Here is a 25,104-nt window from a genome sequence, read left to right as displayed (position 1 = left end):
ATGCTGGAGCCATCACTGAGTGATGATTGGACCATCTCGTGCAAATGTGTTCAGTCAACACGTCCCTGATGCCGTACCACCCGAGGCTTCAAAATAGAGGGCAGACTATCTTGTCCATCCCGGACTCCCGTCTCGCGGTGCTTTGTACCCGGAGGGCGCTCAGTGAGTCTGTGGGATCAAGAAACGTCCCTAATGCTCCTGAAGTTCATGGAATGGAACAGCTCACACACCTTGAAAGATCCACAGAAGCCCTAACCTGCAGGCGCATGAGCTACTCCACCCGTCCCCCACCCCAGGGTCTCCCAGCCAAAGTGCCCCTCAGCCCGCCAGGGCATCTGTCCCTCTGTCCCTCGTCCAGTCTGAAAAGTCCCGGGTCCGGCAGAGGCGCCCATGGATAACAGACAGGAGGGGCTCCCAGCAGTGGCGGCAGCTGGAGAACTCCAAGGCGAGGTTTGAGGACCAGTGGCCGCCTCAGCTGCTGAAGGACCAACCAGGCAGAATGAACCTCACCAGCCAGCTGCTCAGCCTTCGTTCACCAGGACTCGTGTCAGGACTTGGAGTGCAACTTAATTGAGGAAGGAGGGCTGCACATCTATCCGTGTGGCTCAGGGCTCCAGCAGAACAGCATGTTCCTGCCCAGACCCCAAAGAGCCACGACTCCGATAATGCTGAGCTTGGCTGCTCAGCCCTGGCTAGAGCAGGAGCCTGCCAGTTCTCATTTGCTGGAAGGAAGCTCTGCTTATTACACTTGGCATCCTATGCTAAAGCCAGAAGACATGCAAGGAAGCAGGACTAGAGGCAGCTAAGCTATTTATTTAGTCAGTAGAAAAACTGTACAGAATTGAGGTGCAAGAGGGAGACAGGTTTGATCCCCATGCTGGAGCTCAGTCCAGTCCAATACCAGGAGTGTGGTCTGCACGTGTGTGCACATGAGCACGTGAGCTACCTGGATACCCCAGAGCATCGACGTGTGCGGCCCCCGTGGGGGGCACCGGATTCCGCACCCAGCATCAGGGCCAGAGGCTGAGGAGCGGCCCTAGAAGCGGCCCAGCACGGTGGCTAACAGAGCCATGCGTATGTACATGCCGTTCTCGGCCTGGCGGAAGTAGGCTGCTCGGGGGTCCGAGTCCACCTCCACGCTGCGAGAGAAGGCGAGAGTCACCACGAAGCCCGCGATGGCCTTCCAGGCCTCAGGGCCCTCCCCAGCCAGCCCCCGGGGGAGCCTCAACGCTGACGTCACGTCACCTGATCTCATTGACGCGGGGCATTGGATGCATCACCACCATCTTCTTCTTGGCCCGGGTCATGATGTGGGGAGTGAGGATGAACTGGCCAAAGCACTGAGACAGACAGGGGCCCTGTCAGCACCTCCGGGCAGGGAGGCTGAGGCCACAGCCCCGGCTCCCCAGGTCCTCTCCACACCCACACGCCATGACCACAACCAAGGGCGCTGACCCAGCTCCAGGAGCCCGGCCTCCTGTCCGGGTGCCCGCGCACCAGCCCTGGCTCCCGCACCCCGGCACTCACAGCTTCATACTCCTGGGTGGAGCCGAAGCGCTCCTTTTGGATCCGCGTCATGTAGAGCACGTCGGTGTCGGGCAGCGCCGCCTCGATGCTCTCAAACTCCTCCTGGAGGGCGAGGGCGAGGCCGAGCGGGGTGAGTGCAGGCCGGTTCTGCCTGCCTGACCCATGTCCCCACGGCCTCCTGGGGTCTCACCTGCTTGGTGCCACGGGAGGCCACAAAGGCCCACACATCGGGGGGCATGTGCAGGCTGGGAGGCGCCACGTAGCGCAGGCTGACTCGGTACTGGGTGAGCAGGCAAGCCAGGGAATGCACTGTGCGTCCGTGCTTCAGGTCCCCCACCATAGTGATCTAGGGGAGGAACCCCGTCACAAGAGGGCCCCCAGACTGAGCACCCCCTGCCCGTTTCACAGCTTTGGCCTCAGGCCCGGATGGGGGCCTCCTTGATGCAGCATGCCCGGGATAAAGGAGCGACTTCCCCCGCCTCCCTCGCCAGGCCTTCCCCGGGCAGGCCACACCCTCACCGTCATGCCGTTGACAGTGCCAAGCTCCTCCCGGATGGTGAAGATGTCCAGCAGGGCCTGGGTGGGATGCTCTCCAACCCCATCCCCAGCGTTGATCACTGGCCTCCGGCAGTGCTTGGCTGCCAGCTGTGAACCGGCACAAGGGAGGGGAGTCCTGCCCTCTGCGTCTCCCTGCCCCAGGGCCCCCCCCCCCCCCCGCCCCCCGCCCCCCCCCGGTCCCCGGGCACCGGCCTCACCTCCACTGCTCCGGGCTGCGGGTGCCGAAGCACCACGACGTCCGCGTAGCAGCTCATGGTCTGCACGGAGTCGGCCAGGGATTCACCCTTCTGGACGGAGGATGTGGCTTCGGAGAAGCTGAGCACAGCGCCCCCCAGCCGGGCCATGGCTGCTGCAAAGGAGCTGCTGGTCCTCGTGCTCACCTCGTAGAACATGGAGGCCATCACCTTCCCCTGGGGGAGAGGGATGGTACGTGTGTTCCTCTCAGGGAACACACAGGCTGCCTCTCCCCAGCTTACACAAGAGGAGTGCCGAGAGGATCCCCCCCGCAAACCTCCCCATGAATTCCACCATCTGTGTCATGCTGAGCTGAAGGCTGTGCCTCCAAAAAGCCCTTGCTAAGAGTCTGAATGAGACACATTCTCGGGGAGAAAAGCAAACGTCCCAGCTCTCCCCCACGAGTCCATCCGCACAGACCAGGGGACCAGGTGAGGGGGCGGACGCTCAGGGCTTCGCGAGTCAGCTGCATGCTGACAGGACAGACGTGGGGCCTGGGGCGGCAGGCCCTCCCAGCAGAGAAAGCTGAGTGAGTGGGAGGTTCGGACTCACACGAGGGGCTTACAGCAGGGGAGGGAGGCCCCCCGACCACCGCACAGCCCGGCTGACCGGGGCCGGGATCCTCAGCCCACAGCCCGACCCTGACCTTGAGGATGTCGAGGCTCCGCTCCTTCTGCACCATCATGCGCAGCGTGTGGGCCACATTGAACAGGTGAGACATCTAAGAAAGACCCGGGGTCAGCTGGGAGGGCAGCGCCTGGAGGTCCCGGCCCCAAGCTGCCAGATCCTTTCGCTCTGGTGTCCCGGTCCCCCGCCCCAGGCACCTGGTCCTTGGTGAACTGCTGGACGGACAGGATATGTTGGCCCACTAATGAGTGTAGCAGGGGTGAGGTCTGGGGGTGCAGCAGGCCAGGGGTCCCCAGGTTCTGGGGTGATGCCTGTCTAGGTACTGGTGGTGGAGGGTAGCAGGTGCCATCAAGGGTTCCCATCAGCTCTGCTGTGAGGGACGGGGCAGAAGAGGCTGGTCAGAGTGTCCCTCCTGCCAGGCCGGATCAGAGGTCCCCAAGGCGAGTGTGTCAGGGGGGCCTCTCACCTGGCTCAGCTGCCTTCCGAGACACCTTTTCCTTTGGCTCCTCGGCTGCAAACGGGCAACAGCATAGATGTAAGCCTGGGGCTGAGTGCTGAGAAGAGCCCCCGTGCCCCCCGGACCGCCCCGGACTCTGAATCACAGAGTCTGTGTTACACTGGCTCACACCACAGTAGCTCTAGCAGGTTAGGGGAGGCAAAGGACTAGCAGCTCTGGGGACACACATGATCTCCCAGGGGGCTGCTGTAGGTCAGCAGTGGCCCCCAACCCCCCCGGGCCCTCCCAAGTGGCAAAGGGATCCTAGGGAAGGGGATGGCCAGGCTCACATCACCGACCCCCTGGATTTACCCCACGCTCTGCTGCCCCGTGGGAGCTCAGCTCCCAGGCGCAGGAATGCAGCTGCCCACAACAAAAAGGGCCGGTGAGAGGAAGCCGTGGGGCCGGCCTGACGCTGGGCAGACTGATTTAGGCAAAGGCTGAAACAGTGGATCAGACTGGGATGGGGGATGGCAGGAAAGACGGGGTAAGGAGGTAACGATGAGGTGCTGGGAGGGGAGGGCCTGGATCAGCTCCCAGGCCACTGGTCCATCCGGGACACTGGGGGTGCAGGGGAGAGAGGCTGCCCACACATCTCCACATCCAGGTGGTGCACCAACATGATGGCCTCTTACCTGGCAGACCGGGGTCCGAGGCTCGGTGGATTCGGGGCGGCAGGTGGAAGCGGCCGTCAGGAAGCCCTGGGATGCCCCGGCGGGGCCTTTCAGGCGTCTGCAGAGCAAACACCGGTCTCGTGTTTGGAAAACCCGACCCAACCCCTTCTCAAGTTCACCCCATCGTGAAAAGCCAACTGCTCAGTGTCCACAGACTCCATTCCCGGGCAGGCACTCCGCTTTCTAGAGGCGCGTGCTGGCCCCACCACCGGCCCCCGAGATCTCTGGTTAATGGGTCTGTTTCCCACGGGCAACCTCCTAAACTGACAGTTAATTCTGTGGTCTGCAGCAGACAGAAGCAGGTGGTGGGGATTTTAACTGTCAAGTAAAGAGCCTTCCGCCCTGAAACCCCAGCCCTGGCTGCCACTCCCAGACTCCCCCCAGCCCAGCAGCGTGTGTACCGTGGTGACCTCACTGGTGGCAGGGACTGAGGGCGTGAGCTGGGGAACAGCTCCCTGAGGCCACTTGCGAACATCCTGTCCGTAGCCCGGGGGCACCAGAACCTGCAGGCAGAAGGCAGGGGCGGGGAGTGAGGAGAGCCCGGCTGGGATTGAAGGAATGAAGCCAGCAAGGAGAAAGAGTGCCCTGGGGTCTGTGCCAGGGCGGCTGGAGGGGGCGGTGGGGCAGCACAGACGTGCTGGGCGGGATGAAAGGACACAACTGGGACTGTGCACCGGCCACACACGTACCTGCCCATCAATGTAGGCAACCTCTCCTCGCAGGACCACGCGCCGAACGGTGCCCTTCACCTTCTGCCCCTCAAAGGGTGTCCAGTGGGCCTTGGAGAAGGGCATGTGGCCGGGGACTGTCCATTCATGCTCCAGGTCCACCTGCCAGAGTCAGGAGTGAGGCGAGGGAAAGACCCCCCACGGGAGAGGCCCAGGGCTGGAGAGTCCCCCACCGCTCCGGGCCCTCATCCCGCCACCCCCACCTCCACGTAGGTGTCCTCCTGCGGGGGCAGGTGAAAGATCCGCCGAGGGTTGTGGTGCAGGCGCTGCAGCAGGTCGTCCAGACTGAGCCGGCCCTCGCTCACAGCCGTCAGCAGCAACGGCAGCATGGTCTCCAGCCCGGGGAAGCCAGGGGGAGGCCGGGACCCACACTTCTCCTCCAAGGTGTGGGGGGCTGGGAGAAAGAGCAGACCCTCAGCACCAATCACCCCCACCTCTGGGAGCCACACCACGCCAGGACTGCCGCCTCCCTCCGGCACTCCTTTTCTCTGGGGGCCGGAAAATGGGTAAACGGGGTCTATGCCATCTTCTGGGGCCCCACCCCACCCATGGTCTCTCGTGCACCATTTTACTTATTTGCTCGTTCCTTCTTTCACTGAACATTTATCAAGCACCTACCACGCACCAGGCACTGTATTAGGGGCTGGGGTATTGCACAGATCAAGTCCCAGTCTTCATGGGGCCGGGGCCTGGCCCAGATCCCTGGGGGGGCAGGAGGAGGCACACTGCGGGCCCTCTCACCATGGTCTGAGGCAAAGCAGTCGATGACGGCCATGTTCTCCCACAGGGCCTCCACGTCCTGCCGGGAGGCCAGCTCCGGCCGGACCTCCCCCTTCCCAGGCCCCAGGTGCTCCAGGTCATCCCGGCTCAGGAACAGATGGTGGGGCGCCACCTCGCAGGTCACGGGCAGCCCCTGGGCCTTTGCGGCTTTAATCAGCAGGATCTGGGGGGAGAGCACGGAAATGCAGAGGAGGCCTCTCCCTATGCCCTGCCCTACAAGCCCCGCGGCCAACATCCCTTCTTGAAAAGTTATGGGGCGGACAAGCTGAGGGTCTAGCTCCAGGCTCCTCAGACCCTCTACTGCCCCCAAGGACTGCCCTGACCTCCTGGTGTTACTGGGACAGCACAGGGGCACCAGGGCCTCTGGAGTACCTCACCTCCTCCTTCCGTGCCACGTGACAGATGTGCACCGAGCGCTGGGTCAGCTGAGCCACCATGAGGACGGCGGCCACACTCTGCCGCTCCGCGTGGGCCACAATAGGAAGGTGGGAAGGCCACGTCTCGAAATGCTGGGGGCAGAAAGAATTTTCTGGGAGAGCCTGGAGCCCTCACAGAGCTCTTGGCTCCTCACTGCTGTCGGCCCTCCAGCCAGCAGGGATTGTCCGGCTGCCTCCCTCCACTGCCAACTCCCTACCTCCATCCACTGGTCCACGCTGTCCAGCCGCAGCTCGGAGAAGGTCTCGTTGAGGTAGAGCTTCAGCCCTGCAGCAGACCCGGCCACCGGACCCAGGGTCCCTGCATTTTCCGACGAGGCTCCGAGGAATAAGGCAAAGTCGCAGCGGGCACCAGCCTCTGCCAGCTGGGGAGGACAGTGTGAGATAAGGGCCCAGCGCACCCATGCCAGTCTGGCACCAGTGGCCTGGGCCCCTGGGGAGGGGGAAGGGGAGGCTGGTGGGGACACGTGGGTCACCATGAAGCAGGGGTGCGAGAGCTCACCTTCTGGGCCAGGGCCAGAGCAGGGCCATCGATGATGGGGGGCCGGGTATTAGGCATGGCACACACCATGGTGACGCCTCCAGCCAGGGCGGCAGCTGTGCCCGAGGCAAAGTCCTCCTTGTGCGTGCCACCTGGCTCCCGCAGGTGCACATGGACATCGATCAGTCCTGGGAGGACGGGGGGCGGTAAGATCAGAGGAAGATTCACACACGAAGGGCATCCAGGAGGTGACTGGGCGGCAGGAAAGTGAAAGCGAGAGGTGGGGAGGTAACTCAGTCAAGGGCACTGTGCGCTGGGGAGTGAAGGAGCTGAGTGACCAAGATTCTGGGCGTCCACTCTGTGCAGTCCAGGGCAGGGAGTGGGCCCGCGGCCATCCCCCACCACACCAGGGTCTCTGACAGCTGTTCCCAGCGGCCAGAGCCAGTCCTCCTGAGCTGCACCTACCAGGTAGCCGCACGAGCTTTTGGGAGGTCATGCAGTCAACATGCACCTTCATGGGAGGGACTGGCCCGATCTGGCCCAGAGCCTGCAGATGGAAAGCACGGTCAGCTCTGATTTAAGGGCACCCTGGGAGGTGTAGGTAGGGACTGGGTTTCCCATAAACCAGGCTCCTGCCTCTCTATCTTCACCTTCTCTCTCTGCAGCCATGAAGTTGTATTATTCGCCTGGCTGCTTCATTCTGAGATTTCCCAGCCCACAACATGCCCACTTCTCCCTCCTCCCCATTAGCACCGGCTGTCTCCCTCCCTGCACCCGGGCTCAGTTACCTCCACAAACAGTTTGGTGCATTTGATGTCAATGATGAGGGGCACAGAGAAGTCAGCGGCCAGACGTCGGGTACGGTAGCCCTTGGTGACGAAGGAAGAAAGACGGCGGCCCCCAGCTCCACGCATGGACAGGTTAATCACCAGCTCAAAGTGATTCTCTGCCAGCTGCTCCAAGATGCTTCGCTGTGGTGGGCACTCACCATCGACTGCCTCCTCAAAGTGCCAGTCCACAGCTGTTACCTGGGGCCCAGAGACAAGGGCGGGGCCAATCTGAGCCTGGCTAGGGTCAGGAAGGCCAGCCTGAAGGGAGGGGAGGAGGCCCGGGAGCCCATGAGAAGACTGGGTGGGGACCAGGGCTGCCTTCCCTTTTCTTGACAGGGAAGACATCTAAACTTGGTGATGAAGGACTCTGTGCAGGATGAGTCTACACACACACACACACACATACACACGTACATACACACACAAATAGATAAAATTCTGGAAGGAAATATATTAGAACTAGATGCCCGGTGCATGAATTCGTGCACGGGTGGGGATCCCTCGGCCTGGCTGGGGATCAGGGCCAGGAGGAGGTTGGCTGTGGGAGTGCACCGACCACCAGGGGGCAGCTACTGCGTTGAGCATCTGCCCCCTGGTGGTCATTACGCATATCAGCTCCGGGCAGGTCGTCCAGCCTTAATAGTTGCTTAGGCTTTTATATATATAGATGTTAACAGTGATAGAGAAATCTCAGGGCTTTTTCTCTTTGCTTTTCTGCATATTCTACTTTCTCTGAGTGGAATATACATGACTTGCACAATAACAATAAAAGCAGGGGAAGAGGGAGAGAATTCTTTGGTGCTTTCAAACCCTTGCAGGGCAGTGTGGGGAGGCCGTGGAGCCAGTACCTTGACGCCATGCTCGGTGTAGAAGTCGGCGGTGCCCAGACTGGCATAGAGGCTGTAGCCCAGGCTCTCCAGCAGCCGCACAGTTGGGAGCAGCTCACTCTTGTTCTGACCAAGCAGAGGAAGATGAGGTTATGCTTCTCCAGGCTCCCACTTCAAGGCCAGGCCATCCGCCCCCATCTCTCTGAGTGCCCCCACCCCCAATTCTGTACCTTATAGCTGCCAATGGTCAGCAAGATGTTCCTCTTGGGGATCTTAAAGCCAGTGCTTAGCATGGCCTTGAGGTAGGCCTCGCAGCGGCTCTCCCCAAAGCCGGCCACTTCCCCGGTGCTGGTCATTTCCACACCCAACACCACGTCAGCACCCGCCAGGCGGGAGAAGGAAAACTGGGGCACCTGAGGGAGCAGGAGGTGAGAGAGGGGCCGCCTCCCCACAGTGGCAGAGGCAGCCACAGACCCTCTCCTGGGTCCCATCCAAACAGCGGGGTTAGCGTGCCTGCTGCTGCTGCGCGCGTGCCCTACACCCACCACCAGCTGCCTCCCCAGCACACCTGGGCCTTCCCTCAGCTGTCCCCTGCCCTTGGGACACTTCCTCACCAAGCTCTGCAAATCAAACACCCGACCGTCCTTCAAGGCCTAGTTCAAGTGCCACCGTGTCTCTGAAGCTGTCCCAGGTCACCCTTTTTAGAAGTGGTACCTGCTGTCTGCAAACTCCTTTGGCATTTTTCACATCTCTATTCTATTATGTAGGTCTATTAGAAACGGTTCTATAAACAAGCTGTTTTGGACCCAACTTCTCTCGCCTCCCATTACAGAGTGAAAGGCCACCTCATCACTCCATGGCCGAGCAACGCCTACCACAGCAGGAGTTGGGTTTACATGCTGACTGACAACGTGTACGTGAAGGAACTCTCTCCTCCTGCCTCCCGGCTGCTGCCTGCGAACCTCAGGGTGCTGATCCTCCTTACCTTGACCCCCACGACTCCAGAGCCAGTCATGAGCCCCACAGGCTCCACTTCTTCCCCCATGATGACCCGCGTGGCTAAGGCTACTAGGTCTACGCCCAGTGTCTTGGAGACGAAGGGAAAGGAGCGAGAGACACGCACGTTGCATTCGATGACTTTCAGCTGGTCATCCTGGGCAGAGAAGAACTGGTCAGGCCTTCCCAGGCTGGGCTTGCTGACATACCTCCCCGACCTCGACTCATCCCTGCACTTATTTCTGTGGGGAATCAACCAGGTCAGAAACCCTGACACTGCGGGTCCTAGCCACCACCCGTCCCTCCAGCCTTCGTGCCTACTTTCACGAGGGCCAGAGAGCGTGCCGAGCTCCCTGGCACTGGGGCCAGCACAGAACGAGGAGGCACTGTGGCCCTTTAGTCCCTTCCTTTAACCCCTTCTCCCTACCTTGGCAATCAGCTGCAGATTGAAGGGTCCCGTGACCTGCAGCTCCTGGCCCACGGCGTGCACGATGGCTTGGATCCGCTCCAGGGTTTTGGCAGTGATGTCTTGTGGTGGCGTCACCAGCGTGGCATCCCCGGAGTGCACGCCTGCATTCTCCACGTGCTCCGAGATGGCGATGGCTGCCACCACACCATCACAGGCCACGGCATCCACGTCAATCTCCTGGGCGTAGGGGATGCGTGTGTGCGCAGGGCAACGTGATGTAGAGCAAGGACCACTGTCTTCTCCCACTTGCCCCAGATGCTCCCTTGCTTTAAGAGCCTTGGTGCAACCCAGCCTTCCCAGCCCACTGTGCCTATGAATGTCTGTGGGACCAGAGAGGGGCCTGCCCTCGGGGACTTGTTTGTCTGCAGCCTACCTTGGCCTCCTGGATGAACTTGGAGATGACCACAGGGTGCTCCTTGGAGACGGCTGCTGCGCTGCTCAGGAAGCGCTCCAGGTCCCCATCAGTGTAGGCCACGTTCATAGCAGCGCCACTCAGCACGTAGGAGGGGCGCACCACGCAGGGGTACCCCACAGTCTGGCAGAACTGGCGAGCAGACTAAGGGTGCAGGGAGCTTAGCTAGATTGGTCGCACTCACCCATGACACCCTACAGCCTCCCACGAGGTCCCAGCCCACCTCTAGGTCACTCAGCTCCCTCCACTGAGGCTGGCTGATGCCAATGGTGTCAAGGAGCCGGGAGAACTTGAAACGGTTCTCAGCCGAGTCGATGGCTTCAGGGGAGGTGCCCAGCACCCGGCACTGCTGCCGATGCAAAGCCATGGCCATGTTGTTGGGCAGCTGCCCGCCCATGGAGAGGATCACGCCTTCGGGGTTCTCCAGCTCATAGATGTCCATCACCACCTACAGGGCAGGAGGAGAAACAGCGGTGGGGACACGTGGGGTCAGGGCCTCAGCCTTCTGGCTCACTGCTCCTCACCCTTCACCACAACCCTTCACATCCACAACTTCCAAAGGATCTTAGGTCGGCCAGCTACTCCTACTTGATCCCGGCCCCTCAGGCTAAGAGAGCCTGCATCCCTCTCACCTCAAAAGAGATCTCATCAAAGTAGAGCCGGTCACACATGTCATAGTCGGTACTGACTGTCTCCGGGTTGTAGTTCACCATGATGGTCTTATACCCCATCTGCAATGGGGAGGGACTGATATTAGCCATCAGGTGAGAGGAAGGGGTGGAGAAACCAAGCCAAAGCCCCTACTCTGGAGAGCACCGCCTCAGCTTCCTCAATCACTGTGCAGCGCACCCCGCCGGTAGGTATTGAGAAGTGGGCACCAAGTGCTGGAAAGGAGACACATGCCTGTGAGGGGCACACGATAGGCTAAGGGGACCTTTGCCCCAACCCAAAGCCCTACAATAATAGATGCAAAGAGGAGCAATTAACAGAAAGGGCCAGGATGGAGCATGGGTGGAAGGCAGCCTCTGGAGCTGAACAGAGCAGCAGGGAAAACAGAATGAGAGACCAGCTCCCGGACCTTCCGGAGCTGCTGGATGCAGCCCACGGCACACCAGTCGAACTCGACGCTGGAGCCGATACGGTAGACGCCGGAGCCAAGGACCAGGACGTGAGGCGTCCGAAAGGTGAGGTCATGGGTGGTGCTCCAGTATGTCAGGTACAAGTAGTTCGTCTGAGCTGGCCACTCAGCTGCAACTGTGTCAATCTGTTTCACCGCTGGGCAGATCCCCAGTTCCTGACGCAGCTTGCGAACAGCCAGCTCTGTGCTAAAGGAAAGAGGACAGAAACAGAGGCCCTGGGAGAGGGGTACAGCTGAGCAGTGGAGGAAGATCCCAGGGCCGGGGTCACAGAGGAAAATACCCTAGGGAAGGTCAGAGGCCGCCAAAGCCCTCACTCTCCCTTTCTGAGGGCCTCACACTAGTACCAAGGGTCACTGCCCCACATTGCTCAGCCCAAGGCCCTCGCCGCCATCTCTCACCTGAGAACCGCAAGGGCGATCTGCTTGTCTGAGAAACCAAGGCGCTTGGCCTGGTGCAGCAGGTGTGGGGGCAGAGGCTGCCCACGGTGCTGCTCCAGCAGCTGGGCGTGTGCCACGATCCGCTTCATGCGGTGCAGGAACCAGCGGTCGATGCGTGTGAGCTCATACAGGCGCTCCACCGAGTAGCCAGCCCACAGAGCAGCTGCCACCACAAAGATCCGCTTATCTGTTGGCGTCTCCAACTCCTAATGGGAGAGGGCAGACAGATGGAGACAAAGCATTGTGCAGAGGCAGGAGATGGCAGAATGTTAAGCAAAATGTTCCCAATCTACTGTCAGCACCTCAGACAGCCTGGAGCATGACTGTCATCATCTTAGAAGAGGGAACTGCAGACCAGCGCAGAGGCTCTGCAGTCGCAAAAACCTGGCCGTGGATCCTGGCTCTGCCTCTCACTGCCTACGCGGCGCCGAGCAAGTTCAACAACCTCCCTAAGCCTCAGTTTCCTCATCTATAAAACCAAGTCTAATAGTCCTCATATAACAAATGAGGTGACATCCCAAAATTCTCAGCAGTGAAAACACAGGAAGTGTCCACTAATGACTGCTGCTACTATTGCTGGGAATGGGCTCTGGGGCTGGGGACAGAGTGCAGCAGCGTCCACTTGAGGGGGGTCCCCAGGGGGAGAGGTGACCACTTACCATGTCACTGACCGGCTTTACTGTGTGATCAAAGCCCACACAGTTCTCGTCCACCATGCGCAGAGCCTTCTGGAAGGCCTCCTCAAAGGAACGCCCAATGCCCATGACTTCACCTGGAGACACAGGATGTAAAGACTGAGGGCCTGGTGGTCGGGGAGCTGCCCGGAATGTCTATGGTTTACAGTCAAGTAAACCTCCTCTCCGGGAGGGTCTCGGGTCCCATGGTGGTGAGATTTATGGTGTTTCATTATGGAGAAATCTTAAGCTTTCAGCTCTGCCCTCTACGATTTTCATGTTTTATTAGTGAATATGGAATTCAAATGCCTAAAATGGGCCCTGGCCAGTGTAGCTCAGTTGGTTGGGCAACGTCCTATTCACCAAAAGGTTGCCGGTTCAATTCCTGGTCAGGGCACATGCCAGGTTTGTGGGCTCAATCCCTGTTAGGGGGCGTGTAAGAGGTGGACAGTCAATGTTTCTCTTTCAAACTGATGTTCCACTTATGCATTCATTGGCTGATTCTTGTATGTGTCCTGACCGGGGATCAAGCCTACCATCTTGTATCAGGATGATGCTCTAGCCAACTGAACTACCCAGCCAGGGCTGTTTTCTATGCTTTGGGTTAGACCCTTAGGATAAATTTCCAGAAGTGCAGGGGAAACAGGTAAGATACATTTTCTGGCTCTTGTTAAGTATGAATTGCTTTAATACAAAGTATACGTTTAACTAACCTTCTAAGAAACGTGTATCATCATTTAAAACAATTTTTGTTAAGCCCTAGCTGATTTGGCTCAGTAAATAGAGCATCAGCCCAAGGACTGAAGGGTCCTGGGTTTGATTCTGGTCAAGGGCATGTACCTTGGTTGCAGGCTCAATCCCCGCCCTGGTCAGGTTGGGACTCACACAGGAGGCAACCAATCGTGTATCTCTTTCTCTCACATTGATGTTTCTATCTCCCTCCCCCTCCCTTCCATTCTCTCTAAGAATCAATGGGAAAATATCCTCAGATGGATTAACAACAATAAAAAAATCTTTTGTTAAGTGATTATCTCATTTAACTAGATTTCTATTTATTTAAATCCTTACCCAAGGATGATGCTTTTATTTATTTATTTTAATCCTCAACAGAGGACATGCTTTTATTGATTTAGAGAAAGAGGGAGGAATGGAGGAAGGGAGAGGGAGAGAGGGAGTGACAGAGAGAAACACTGATGTGAGAGAGAAACATTGATCAGTTACCTCCCATACACACCCTGACTAGGGATTGAACCCAAAATCCTTTTGGTGTATGGGATGACGCTCCAACCAACTGAACCACGTGGCCAGGGCTAGATTTCTATTTATTACTAAGAGGGAGCTTCCCCCCTCCTCCCAGTTTGTTTACTGATTTCTTGTTCTGTAAAGTTTTGTTTATGTCCTCTGAAAACTTACTCCATGGTTTTCAAGTATTTCTTACCAACTGTATTTATTTACAATCCTAATATTAGTTTCTTTAGAAAAAAATTTAAAACACCAAGATACTAATAACAGTGTTAAGAAACTGGATTATAAGTGATTTTAATTCCTTTGTAATGTGTTTATATCATCAAAGTTTTATCTTGGGTAAAAGAAAAACCCAACACTCATACTTGCATGCCTAGAAAAATCCTGGACTCATATATATGCCCAAATTAATCTCTGTGTGACAATATTACAAGTGATTATTCTTTGGTTAAACTATCTTTTCTAATTTCTCAATGATAGGTGTATCTTACTTGTATAATAAAAGTTACCCAAGATCACATTCCAAGAATACTTGAATAGATGCAAAACTCTGAAATGTCTCATCTAGGAATCAATCTTTGATTGTCCTATTTTCAATCCACTTCTTTTAGCCACAATTTAATTATGGCTTCGTTCCCATGTTTACTATAATTTTCATATAACAAATTCATCTCCAGAAGGAACAACTTGGCAGTCTTGTAAGATTTCTAAAAATTCTGAAGTATCTGAGCTTAGACTTAACTTGCGTAAAGGCTACTATTGCTCTTAATGGGAAGAGGAACACAATAAAATGCTCTTGTCCTTAGCTGGCAGCACTTTGGCTCGTGCACATGCGTGGTGGGCTGAACTGTCTCAGAGGACGGCCTAAGGCAACTTAAAAGGACATGATAAGGAAGCATAGTAACACAATCCCAGCATGCCCTACCACTGCTCGGACGGAGGCCGACCACTCCCTGTTCACCACTAAATTTCCTTCTTTTTTGAAAAAGATCTCTGAGCCCGGCCAGTGTGGCCCTGTGGCTGAATGTCAACCCATGAGTCAGGAGGTAACAGCTCAATTCCTGGTCAGGGCACATGCCTGCGTAGAGGGCTCGATCTCCAGTAAGGGGCATGCTGGAGGTGGCCGATCAATGATTCTCTCTCATCATTGATGTTTCTATCTCTCTCTCTCCCTTCCTCTCTCTGAAGTCAATAAATTAAAAGAAATAAAGAAAGAAAAGAAAAAGGTCTCTGAAATCCTGCTCTCATCTTATACATTGTGTTAAAAAAAAAAAAATCTCATTTAGTGATCATGGCAGAGAGGGCAGGATCACTAAAGGAGAGGAGATGTGCTAAGAATGGCCACCACTGCCCTAGCTGGTTTGACTCAATGGAGAGAATGTCGGCCTGTGGACTGAAGGGTCCTGGGTTCGATTCCAGTCAAGAGCACATGCCCGGGTTGCAGGCTCGATTCCCAGTAGGGAGCATGCAGGAGGCAGCCGATCAATGATTCTCTCTCATCATTGATGTTTCTACCTCTTTCTCCCTCTCCCTTCCTCTCTGGGGAGAAAAAAAAAGAATGGCTACCACTGTGTTGACTTGGATTTAGAGAGTTCACAGAAAAACAGCAGCCACTGTTTGCCCCAAGCATCAGTTTTAAACTAGCACAGTCACTCCCATTACCAGCCTAAGGCCGTGGGCAAGATGCCAGGAAATGCTGTGGGTGGAGTTTCACGGAACCGGCCTCACTGCCAGAGGAACAGCAGCCAGCAGGTCGTTTCCAGTTCTTGGCGCTGCCCTCTATTTGGCCACAACACTTTCCTTTCGTGGTCCCGTCAGTTACTCAGTGGTAAGATGAGAGATGGGATTCTCTGATGGCTGTCACCCTCCCACAGAGTCTGACCTGCGTCTGGGAGGGAGGGGGCATGCGTATTCTGGCATAGATTTCCGGATGCCTTCGATTCCCCACTCCTAGTAATAAGACCTCCTTTCTTCGTTTGAAATGTCCCTATTAGCTCTGAGGAACTGTATTCCCAAGAAGCTGCTAATACAGATGCTGAAAGGCCGTGCCGGGGAACTCTGTCTGACATTCCAGATTCCTGGGACAGGTGGGACCCCGTGGGTGACCTGGGGAGGGGTCTCCGGACGTGTCTCACCAACGCTCTTCATGCAGCTTCCGATCTTCGTGCTGACGCGCAGGAACTTGCTGAGGTCCCAGCGGGGAATCTTCACCACACAATAATCCAGGCTGGGTTCAAAGGCTGCTGTTCCCCCCGTCACCGAGTTCCTGGGAGCCATCAGGTGGGGGTGCCAGAAGGACAGAGGGGGAGATACACAGTTGAGCCTCCAGATAGCTCTCTCCATCCCCTTACATCCAGACCAATGTCCTTCCAATGTTCCCTGTCCTTGAGAGTTTTCTTTACCTCCCTGACCTCTCCCCACCCTTGTACCTGAGCTCGGGCAGAGGGATGCCCAAAGCCAGCTTGGCTGCCACATAGGCCAGTGGGTAGCCTGTGGCCTTACTGGCCAGAGCAGAGCTCCGAGAGAGCCTGGCGTTCACTTCGATGATATAATACTGCAAAGAGAGAGAACAGTCACCAGGTAACTGGCCTAGAAGCCCACCTAAAAGAGATCTCAGAAAGGTAAGAAAATACAGCCCTCCCCAAAGGGATGGATAGCAACAGCCCCCTCCCACCAAGGCCCAACCCTACCAAAGACAATCCCAGTTTCTACTCCGGGGTCTGTCGGGCCAAAAGGCCTTTGGGCCTTGAGGCCTCAAAATTTTGGAAGGAGGGCCTGGCATTCATGGCTTGGGCCCTCCTTGAGCGTCGACCTACAAACCAGGAGGTCACGGTTCGATTCCCTGTGTCAGGGCATATGCCCGGGGTGCGGGCTTGATCCCCAGTGTGGGGCGTGCAGGAGGCAGCCGATCAACGATTCTCTCTCATCACTTATGTTTCTCTCTCTCTCTCCCTCTCCCTCTCCGAAATCAATAAAAACGTATTTTTTTAAAAAATTTGGGGGGGAAGGAGATCCAATAGCTAGAATATCAGCTCCAGGACCTAGAGTCTCACCTGCTCAGATTCAGGGTTCAAGGCATACTGCACATTGCACTCCCCGACGATGCCAAGGTGCTGGGTCACTTTGATGGCCGTCTGCCGCAGGAGCTGGTACTCCCTGTCATTCAGCGTCTGGCTCGGAGCCACCACTATGGACTCACCAGTGTGGATGCCCAGTGGGTCCAAGTTCTCCATGTTACACACCTGTGAAGAGAGGGTCCCATGGAGGTCACTGCCAAAGGGGGTCAGGAGAGACAGGTGGCTGTACCCATCCTGGATCTGAGCCCTGGCCTCTGCTCTTACAAGAGTCGTACTGCCCGACACGGCTCCCACCCTGTCTCCATCTACTCACCGTGACACAGTTGCCATAGGCGTCTCTCACCACCTCATACTCAATCTCCTTCCATCCCTTCAGGGACTTGTCTACCAGGACTTGGCTGGTATGGGCAAAAGCTGGGGCCACGAGAGCACAGAGCTCCTCCCTGTTGGATGCAAAGCCAGAGCCCAGGCCACCCAGGGCAAAGGCTGCCCGCACCAGCACAGGGTACCCCAGTCGCTCAGCGGCTGCCTGGGCCTGCAGGAGGCAGAAGAGATAAACCAGCAGGTCAGGCCTTGACTGCGGGCTGCACAGAGGGTTCCTGGGCACAGAGGAAGTAAGATATAAAGAAAACGACACCGTTCTACCTCCCTCCAGCCACCTCAAACCTGCTCAAGAGAATTTGCTGCCTCACTGGGGGCCACGTGCTCGCCAATCTCTGCCATCCGGGAGGCAAAGGCGCGCCGGTCCTCCGTCAGCTCAATGGTCTCCACGGGTGTGCCCAGGACCCGGACCCCATACCGAGCTAGCACTCCAGCCTTGGTCAGCTCCACACCACAGTTCAGAGCTGTCTGGCCCCCAAAAGTCAGTAATATGCCATCTGGACGCTCATTACGGATCACCTGAGGAAGGAGAGGGGCATGAGGACCTTGCAGTTAGGAAATGGATCAAAGAAGTTTAGGAACCCAGTGTGCCCGCCTGGGTCCCCCTCCTCAGTCCGGCCTTCCCCCAGTCGTACCTGGGTGACGTAGTGAGGTGTTATGGGGAGGAAATAGACCTTGTCGGCCAGCCCCTGGGAGGTCTGCACCGTGGCAATGTTCGGGTTGATCAGCAGCGTCTGGATGTTTTCCTCCTTCAGGGCCTTGATTGCCTAGGGAGACAAAATGGCACGTCCACCTCGACTGCAGCAGCAAGACTATAAAGTCTCCGTCTTCTCTCCTCCCTGTTCTCTTAGCCCTAACAGCCACTCCTCCTCCTCAGCACCTCACCTCTCGGCACATTCCCCAGACTTCCTCCTTCATTTCCTCCCCACAACCAAGGTTCAAGCCTCCGCCTTTCTCCTCAAGACTCTAGCCATCCCTGGGTCTCACACGCCCAGAGGGGCGGATGGACATGCCTTACCTGAGAACCTGAGTAGTCAAACTCGCCAGCCTGGCCAATGGAGAGGCCCCCCGAGCCCAGGATCAGGACCTTCCGTGGCGGGGGAAGCCCAGAGCCTGGGCTGGGAGCCCCGGGCAGACACAGGCGCTCAGACAGCCGCGCTCGAACTGTGGAAACAAAGCGCATCATGGACAGAACTAAGTGAGACCTGAGAGAAATCATCCGGATTAACCTCCTCGTTTCACAGAAGAATCCAGAACAAGCAATGACTCTAATGCAGTGGTTCCCAACGTGGGGCACATGCCCCACAGGGGGGCAATCTGATTTTTAAGGGGGGCAATTTGAGAATGAATTATTAACAGTGAATTTTTTGCATTTCTTATGGTCCTAGGGGCGGGCCTCACGTACAGTATATAAATATGTACTGTGACATATTTATGCATTTCAATTCTCTATTATATGTTTTGAAACTTTATTTGCCATTTAAAAAAAATCTTTTAAATATATTTTATTGATTTTTTACAGAGAGGAAGAGAGATGGATAGAGAGTTAGAAACATCGATGAGAGAAACATTGATCAGCTGCCTCCTGCACACCCCCTACAGGGGATGTGCCCGCAACCAAGGTACATGCCCTTGATCAGAATCGAACCTTGGACCCGTCAGTCTGCAGGCCGACGCTCTATCCACTGAGCCAAACCGGCTAGGGCTATTTGCCATTTTTTCATATCACTTCATATTATTATTATTATTTTAACAACTTCTTAGTGATTTCTTCCTCAGTACTTCAACTGTCCTTTCATTCTTTTATTTTTCTCTCTCATGGATACCATGCTCTTTAGAAGCTTTTTTGGACCAAGTTAATAGCCTTTTAGGCTTCCTCACTTTTTGAATAATAAGAATTATATCTCATGGTGGGGGGGCATCAGGATTTTAGAGATGCTTAGGTGGGGCATGGCCAAAAAAAGGTTGGGAACCACTGCTCTAGTGAATGGCAGTCAGAACCAGAACCCAGCCCTAGCCAGTTTTGACTCAGTGGTTGCAGCACCCACCGTGGACTGAAGGGTCATGGGCTCAATTCCGGTCAAGGGCATGTACCTCAGTAGCAGGCTCAATCACTGGCCCTGTTTGGGGCGTGTGCGGGAGGCAACCAATTGATGTGTCTCTCTCACATCCGATGTCTCTCTCTCTGTCTCTACCCCGCCCTTCCACTCTCTCTAAAGATCAATGGAGCCCTGGTTGGTTTGGCTCAGTGGATAGAGCATCAGCCTGCAGACTGAAGGGTCCCGGGTTTGATTCCGGCCAAGGGCACATGCCTGGGTTGCGGGCTTGATCCCCAGTGGGGGGCGTGCAGGAGGCAGCCAATTAATGATTCTCTCTCATCGCTGATGTTTCTCTCTCTCCTTCCCTCCCTCTCTGAAATCAATAAAAGAAATATATATATAAAAAAAAGATCAATGGAAAAAATATTCTCAGTTGAGAACAACAACAAAAGCCCGGCTGGTGTTGCTCAGTGATTGAGTGTTGACCTATGAACCAGGATGTCACAGTTCGATTCCTGGTCAGGGCACATGCCCGGGTTGCAGGCTGGATCCCCAGTGGGTGGCGTGCAGGAGGCAGCCATTGATGTTCTGCTCTCACATCATATCAATGTTCCCATCTCTCTGTCCCTCTCCCTTCTACTCTCTAAAATAAAAAAAAAAAAAAATAATAATAAAAAAAGAACCAGAACCCAGGACTCATGCATCAGGAGCTGCTTTCAATAGAAATATAAATAAATCATCTTGGTTTGGGTGCTTCCCCCCCCCACCCCTCCTGACCTTCCCAAACATGTATCAGTTTCCTGGGGTACGTCCATCCTGGAGCCAGCCCTGTTCTTGGTTCCACAACCCAGTTCTTCTCAGGTGCTTACCTGTCTGGCCCCCAGGGTTTCCAGCGATGGCTTCTTTCACAGTTTCCAGAAAGATATCAAAAAGAAGCTCCATATCTGAAGGGCCAGCTTGGTGCTCTGGGTGAAACTGGACACTGTTGAAGAGATTGGATCACGAAACCTGTCACCATCACTGGCCTGGGCAGTGGCCGCCTCGGAGGTGGGGAGTGGGATGGATGACTGGGGCCCACTGTCACTCTTTACTTTTGGACCTTCAAGTCCCAGGAGGCTTCAAAGCTGCACACATCCAGGCCCTGTGCCAGACTCACCCCGGCTCACCTGAAGAAGGGCAGGCTGTCATGGACAATGCCCTCGTTGGAATGGTCATTGGCGTTGGTGAAGAGGGGAAGCCAGCCTGCCGGCAGGGAGTCTGTTTCCACGGCAAACCCGTGATTCTGGGATGTCAGGAAGCAGCGCCCAGAGCCCGCCAGCAAGCAAGGCTGGTTGTGGCCTCGGTTCCCGTACCTGCGGATGGAAGCAGCCGAGTCACAGGCCCCTTTCGCCCTCCTTCAGCCCTGGACCAAACCCAGCTCTCGTTACTCTCAGGACTCTCACCAGCTCCTGCTCTGTTTCAACACTAATAAGCACCAACTCATGTCCTTTCCCAAGACTCCCCACCCCTCTTGTCAGTAGTGCAGGCTCTTCCTCTCCCCATAAATCCCACCTCATCTTATAAGTCTTGGCCCCAATGGCTAAGGCCAACAGCTGGTGTCCCAGGCAGATCCCGAAGACAGGCCGGGGGTTAGGCTCAGATAAGACACGGCTCAGTGCGGATATCACATTGGGATAGGAGGCAGGATCACCAGGGCCGTTACTCAGGAAGAGACCCTCATATTCTGGAATGGGCAGACAAGATGACGTCATAACCGGTATTCAACTACAGACACATTTGCAGCCCTTACCATTATCTCCCTTGTCTTCCCTGCAACTCATGTTGGCTTTAGCAATCAGACCCAGGGACAGATCTTGCACACATACTGTTTGCCTGTGGTCCCACAGAGACCCCAGCTACTCACCCTGGCTGTCCAGTGCATGGTCCCAGGGTACCACCGTGACCTCGGCCCCGCGCTGGCACAAGCATCGGATCTGGTTATACTTCAGGCCACAATCCAAAGCAAGAATGCGAGGGGCACCCCCTGCATTGAATACCTGTGGAACCTGAGAGAGAAAGGGCAATGGTTGGCAGCTGTGATCAGTGGGTATCGATAGGCACACACCAACCCCCTAACTCGGAGGCCTCTTCTGATTCTACCTTAAGGGCTCTCCATGGTTATGGACAGACTGAAATTACTGTGCTATCGCTTACAACACTCGCCCACTGTACCTTAATGGAGACCTCCGGCACCAGGGGGCGGGCATTGGGGTCCAAGAATGGCAGGGCTGAAGGATCTGTCCCATCCTGGACCAGCTTTCCCAGCAGAGACCCTTGTTCTCGCAACTTCTTAGTCAGCTCCCGAGTGTCCACTCCTGTCAAAGTATCCCACTCTGAGAGATCCCACTCCCCCAACTCAGTCAAGCATGAGGTTAAGACTTCCAGGAGAACTTCCGTTCCAGAGCCGCGTCACACACAGCTGGTCTATGGGCATCAAAACCCTAAGCCATCCTGATGGAAACTCACTACCATCCAGGATTCTCGCCAAGAATCTCACATCTGAATTGTACCATGAATCCAGATCTGTTTGTTTACAGAAAATAATATCAGGATTTATCTGTTTACAGAAAAAGAACATGCTAAATGATAAACAGGAATGTAATCAACAAAATGCAGACTGGGATACTCCAAAGAAAAACTGACCTGTTTCTGTCAACAGGTTACAAGGCCCATAGGTTAAAACGATATAATCAAATGCGATGTACCAATCTTGTTCAGATTCAGATTCAAAGAAACTAGCCGTGAAAAAATAACTTAGATATCTGGGAAAATTTTAAACCTTGACTGGGTATTTGATATTAAGGAATTACTGTTACTTTTTAAAATGTATGATGTTATTGTGGTCATGTTTTAAAAGGATTCCTTTTTCAGAGATATTTAAATATTTATGGATAAATGACACAATGTCTGAGAGAAGCTTCGAAAACCCCGGGGGTGACGTGTGGCCGTGCTCCCGTCAGGGACCCCTTTCCCACAGGGACTCCCTGCAGGTTTCGGTAGCTGTTTGTAGCCAGAACTTGGTACTGCTCTTCTCAGGGCTTTCTGCCCTCTCCCTGGAATAGTTAGTCCCGTCACTAAACTTTTCAGTGAGGCTTTTGAGTTGCATGTGCTTCCTGCCCCAACTATGACCTGATTTATCTGTATGGAGACCCTAATAAAACTCTCAAGTTAAAAAAAAATAAAAAAATCTGGGGGTACCCAGCTGGCTTGCCTCAGTGATTGAACCAGGTCAGTTTGATTCCCGGTCAGAGCACATCCCCACTGGGGAGTGTGCAAGAGGCAGCCAACCAATGATTCTCTCTCATCATTGAAGTTTCTATCTCTCCCTCTCCTTTCCTCTCTGAAGTCAATAAAACATATATTAAAAAATAATAATAATCCGGGGGTTACAGTAATGGTGTTGAAATAAGTTTAGCCCGGAGTTGGTGGCTATGGAAGCTGGGGGTTCATTATATGTTCTTCTTTCCTTTTGTACGTTTGAAATTTTCCATGTGAGCAAGAGCTCAGTTCCTGGCTCCAGACCCCAATCTAACATTCAAATCAGATTCTATCACAACCTTGAACTCAAGTCCCAATAGTGCAGATCTTCTCGTGATTCTTCCCATCGAGGCACCGGTCCTCTGCCCAACCACACGTGTGCTTGCACCATACCTTGCAGGCCAGGAATGCCATGCTGCTGCAGCCACTCGTGAAGGGTGCGGGTGGAACTCCAGTGGCTCGGGGTGGGGCAGCACTCTCCCACCACCAGTCCTGCCACATGGATCCCCGAGGATTCAAACCACTGTTGACGGAAGGAAGAGATCATGAGAGCCCAGGGCCTTAGACCTTGCTATGTCGTCTTTTCCCTTCGTATGGCATGAACCCTGTGCTTCAGCCACACTGAATGACCTCTCATTCCTTAAGCACACCAAGCCCCTCATGCTTTTGCCCTTTACCAGCAGTGCTACCCCCCAAATCTGTTATCTACTAGATAAGCATTCAACAACTAGAGAAACAGGTCCATATGAAACACTGAACACATGGGCCCCGGGTGCCTGATTAATCATTGAAAATGAGCCCTAGCTGGTTTGGCTCAGTGGATAGAGCGTCCGCATACAAATGAAGGGTCCCGGGTTCGATTACAGTCAAGGGCACATGCCTGGGTTGTGGGCTCAATCCTCAATAGGGGGCATGCGGTAGGCAGCCAAACAATGATTCTCTCTCATCATTGATGTTTCTCTCTCTCTCTCCCCCTTCCTCTCTGAAATCAATAAAAATACATTTTTTTAAAAATTGAAAATGACATTTTCCTTTACTCAAAACTGAGATCACAAATCCCCTTTTCTGTGAAGTGACCCCCAGTCACCCACTGCAGCTTGTGCCTCCTCCTTAGAGCTCACCTAAGCTCACTTCATTTCCACTGTTCTTGCTTTTTACATAAAACCTCAATTTTGCAGGTGTATAAAATCAATTTTGTCAGTGTGTTTAACAGTTGACAAAGCTGGTGATTGACATGTTAACCAAGATACTGCATTATAAACTAGAATGCAGTATATTCATAGGTTTGTGATGAGACATGGTCCTTTGGAGGAATAACATGTCCCTTACCTAGAGTTCCCTCTCCCAAGTGGAAGGCAAATTAAGAACTAAGGCTCAGTAAGCCTAGAATCAGGACAAAACAAGTTTGTGTCTTTTTCACGGAACTGTGAACTCCTCAAGAACAAGGTGACTGATACCTGATAGTAGCCAATAAACATTTACTGAGCGCTGGGGAAGAACAGTGAGCATGGTCCCTTGGACACAAAGTTAATTTGTTACTTAGGGAGCATGAAAATTAACAAGGTAACATGTAAATAAACAAGATCATAATTATAGTGTGATAAAAATAGTGTACCTTACTAAATAAAGATAAAGGCTCAGGGAATATCCCTAGGCATGATTACACCCTCCTCCTTCACAGGGGATTATATACATAAAAAGATAACAGAAATTTGTTATCTAATAGATAAGCATTCAATAAGTAGAGAAACAGGTCCTTTATGTGGAAGGGAGTTGCACATTCAAATTACATCTGCTTAGTGGAAGATTTAAGGAAAGATGGTTATGGAGCTTGTTACTTAGGGATTTGAAGGATAAGTTTGGCAGAACCCTCAGATCCAGGAAGTCTAGTCTGCACATGGACAAGTGTGCTTACAACACACGTGACAGAAAAGCATCCGTGGTGATCTGCTGGCTCCAGGAGGCCTTACCCTGGTTCTGTCAGGGCCTCAATTTTGCAGGTTTATAAAGTCAATTCTGTCAGTGTGTTTACGGTTGACAAGACTGGAGGTTGACGTGTTAATGAAGATACTGCATTACAGACTAGAATGCAGTGTATTCATAGGTTTGTGATGAGACATGGTCCTTCGGAGGAATAACACGTCCCTTACCTAGAGTTCCCTCTCCCAAGTGGAAGGCAAATTCAGAGCTAAGGCTCAGTAAGCCTGGAATCAGGACAAAACAAGTTGGAGAAATACTGCACCTAGGCATTGGGTGTGGCTACCTTGCTGAGACCGAACTCATCCACTTCATCTGGGGGGATGCCATAGTTGCCGATCAGAGGATAGGTCAGCACTAAGATCTGTGCTTTGTAGGACGGGTCTGTGAGGGCTTCGGGGTAGCCGACCATGCCGGTTTGAAACACTGCAAGAAAGAGGCAGGGCTGGGGCTCAGGAGGGCCGCCTTGACCATGAGATGGACGGGGCTGGGCTGGGGACCTGGGCGCCGAAAGGGGGGTGGAGGTGGGGTGGGGTTGTGTAGGCGGGAAAATGGCGGGGTCTGGCTAGGGCAGACTGGGCAGAGAAGGGCCGCAGAGAGTGGGACGAGAGCGGCAGCCGGACCGGGCTTGCTTACCCACTTCTCCGGCAGTCGACACAGCGGCCCCAAAGGGCTGGCCCCGCAGGACCAACCCATCCTCCAACACCAGGGTCGCCATGGGAACGGAGCTCCGCGCTGTGGGCACTCAGAGCTGGAAGCACCGCA

General features: G+C 54.6%; 1 protein-coding gene across 1 annotated transcript; it reads right to left on the bottom strand.

Moving 5' to 3' along the window:
* Positions 1 to 793: 793 nt before the first annotated feature.
* On the bottom strand, positions 794 to 25,071 carry CAD (carbamoyl-phosphate synthetase 2, aspartate transcarbamylase, and dihydroorotase). The gene is made up of 44 exons (XM_008162320.3): positions 24,976 to 25,071; positions 24,626 to 24,765; positions 22,756 to 22,885; positions 21,277 to 21,419; positions 20,969 to 21,110; positions 20,617 to 20,788; positions 20,232 to 20,417; positions 19,935 to 20,047; positions 18,045 to 18,190; positions 17,662 to 17,793; positions 17,312 to 17,545; positions 16,959 to 17,180; positions 16,622 to 16,810; positions 15,998 to 16,122; positions 15,704 to 15,834; positions 12,309 to 12,421; positions 11,611 to 11,855; positions 11,152 to 11,398; positions 10,706 to 10,804; positions 10,297 to 10,521; positions 10,035 to 10,217; positions 9,620 to 9,838; positions 9,182 to 9,349; positions 8,427 to 8,609; positions 8,218 to 8,322; positions 7,328 to 7,567; positions 7,005 to 7,086; positions 6,561 to 6,727; positions 6,259 to 6,423; positions 6,002 to 6,133; positions 5,586 to 5,787; positions 5,048 to 5,238; positions 4,806 to 4,946; positions 4,518 to 4,619; positions 4,078 to 4,174; positions 3,413 to 3,457; positions 3,144 to 3,313; positions 2,966 to 3,040; positions 2,283 to 2,495; positions 2,047 to 2,172; positions 1,718 to 1,873; positions 1,528 to 1,629; positions 1,246 to 1,340; positions 794 to 1,139 (listed from the first exon to the last, which is right to left on the bottom strand). The coding sequence occupies exons 1-44, from the start codon at positions 25,055 to 25,057 to the stop codon at positions 1,037 to 1,039; spliced, it is 6,678 nt and encodes a 2,225-aa protein (XP_008160542.2). The 5' UTR covers positions 25,058 to 25,071; the 3' UTR covers positions 794 to 1,036.
* Between the last annotated feature and the right edge of the window lie 33 nt (positions 25,072 to 25,104).

Source organism: Eptesicus fuscus, chromosome 16 (assembly GCF_027574615.1).
Source record: "Eptesicus fuscus isolate TK198812 chromosome 16, DD_ASM_mEF_20220401, whole genome shotgun sequence".
NCBI lineage: Eukaryota > Metazoa > Chordata > Mammalia > Chiroptera > Vespertilionidae > Eptesicus > Eptesicus fuscus.
This window is presented reverse-complemented; position numbering and strand designations above follow the sequence as displayed.

Coding starts and splice junctions, on each gene's coding strand:
- CAD (XM_008162320.3), bottom strand. CDS start 25,057: ATGGCGACCCTGGTGTTGGAGGATGGGTTGGTCCTGCGGGGCCAGCCC. Junction 16,811..16,958: donor CCTATGGCAACTGTGTCACG/GTGAGTAGATGG, acceptor CTCTCTTCACAG/GTGTGTAACATGGAGAACTT. Junction 3,458..4,077: donor CTCGGACCCCGGTCTGCCAG/GTAAGAGGCCAT, acceptor GCCCGTTTGCAG/CCGAGGAGCCAAAGGAAAAG.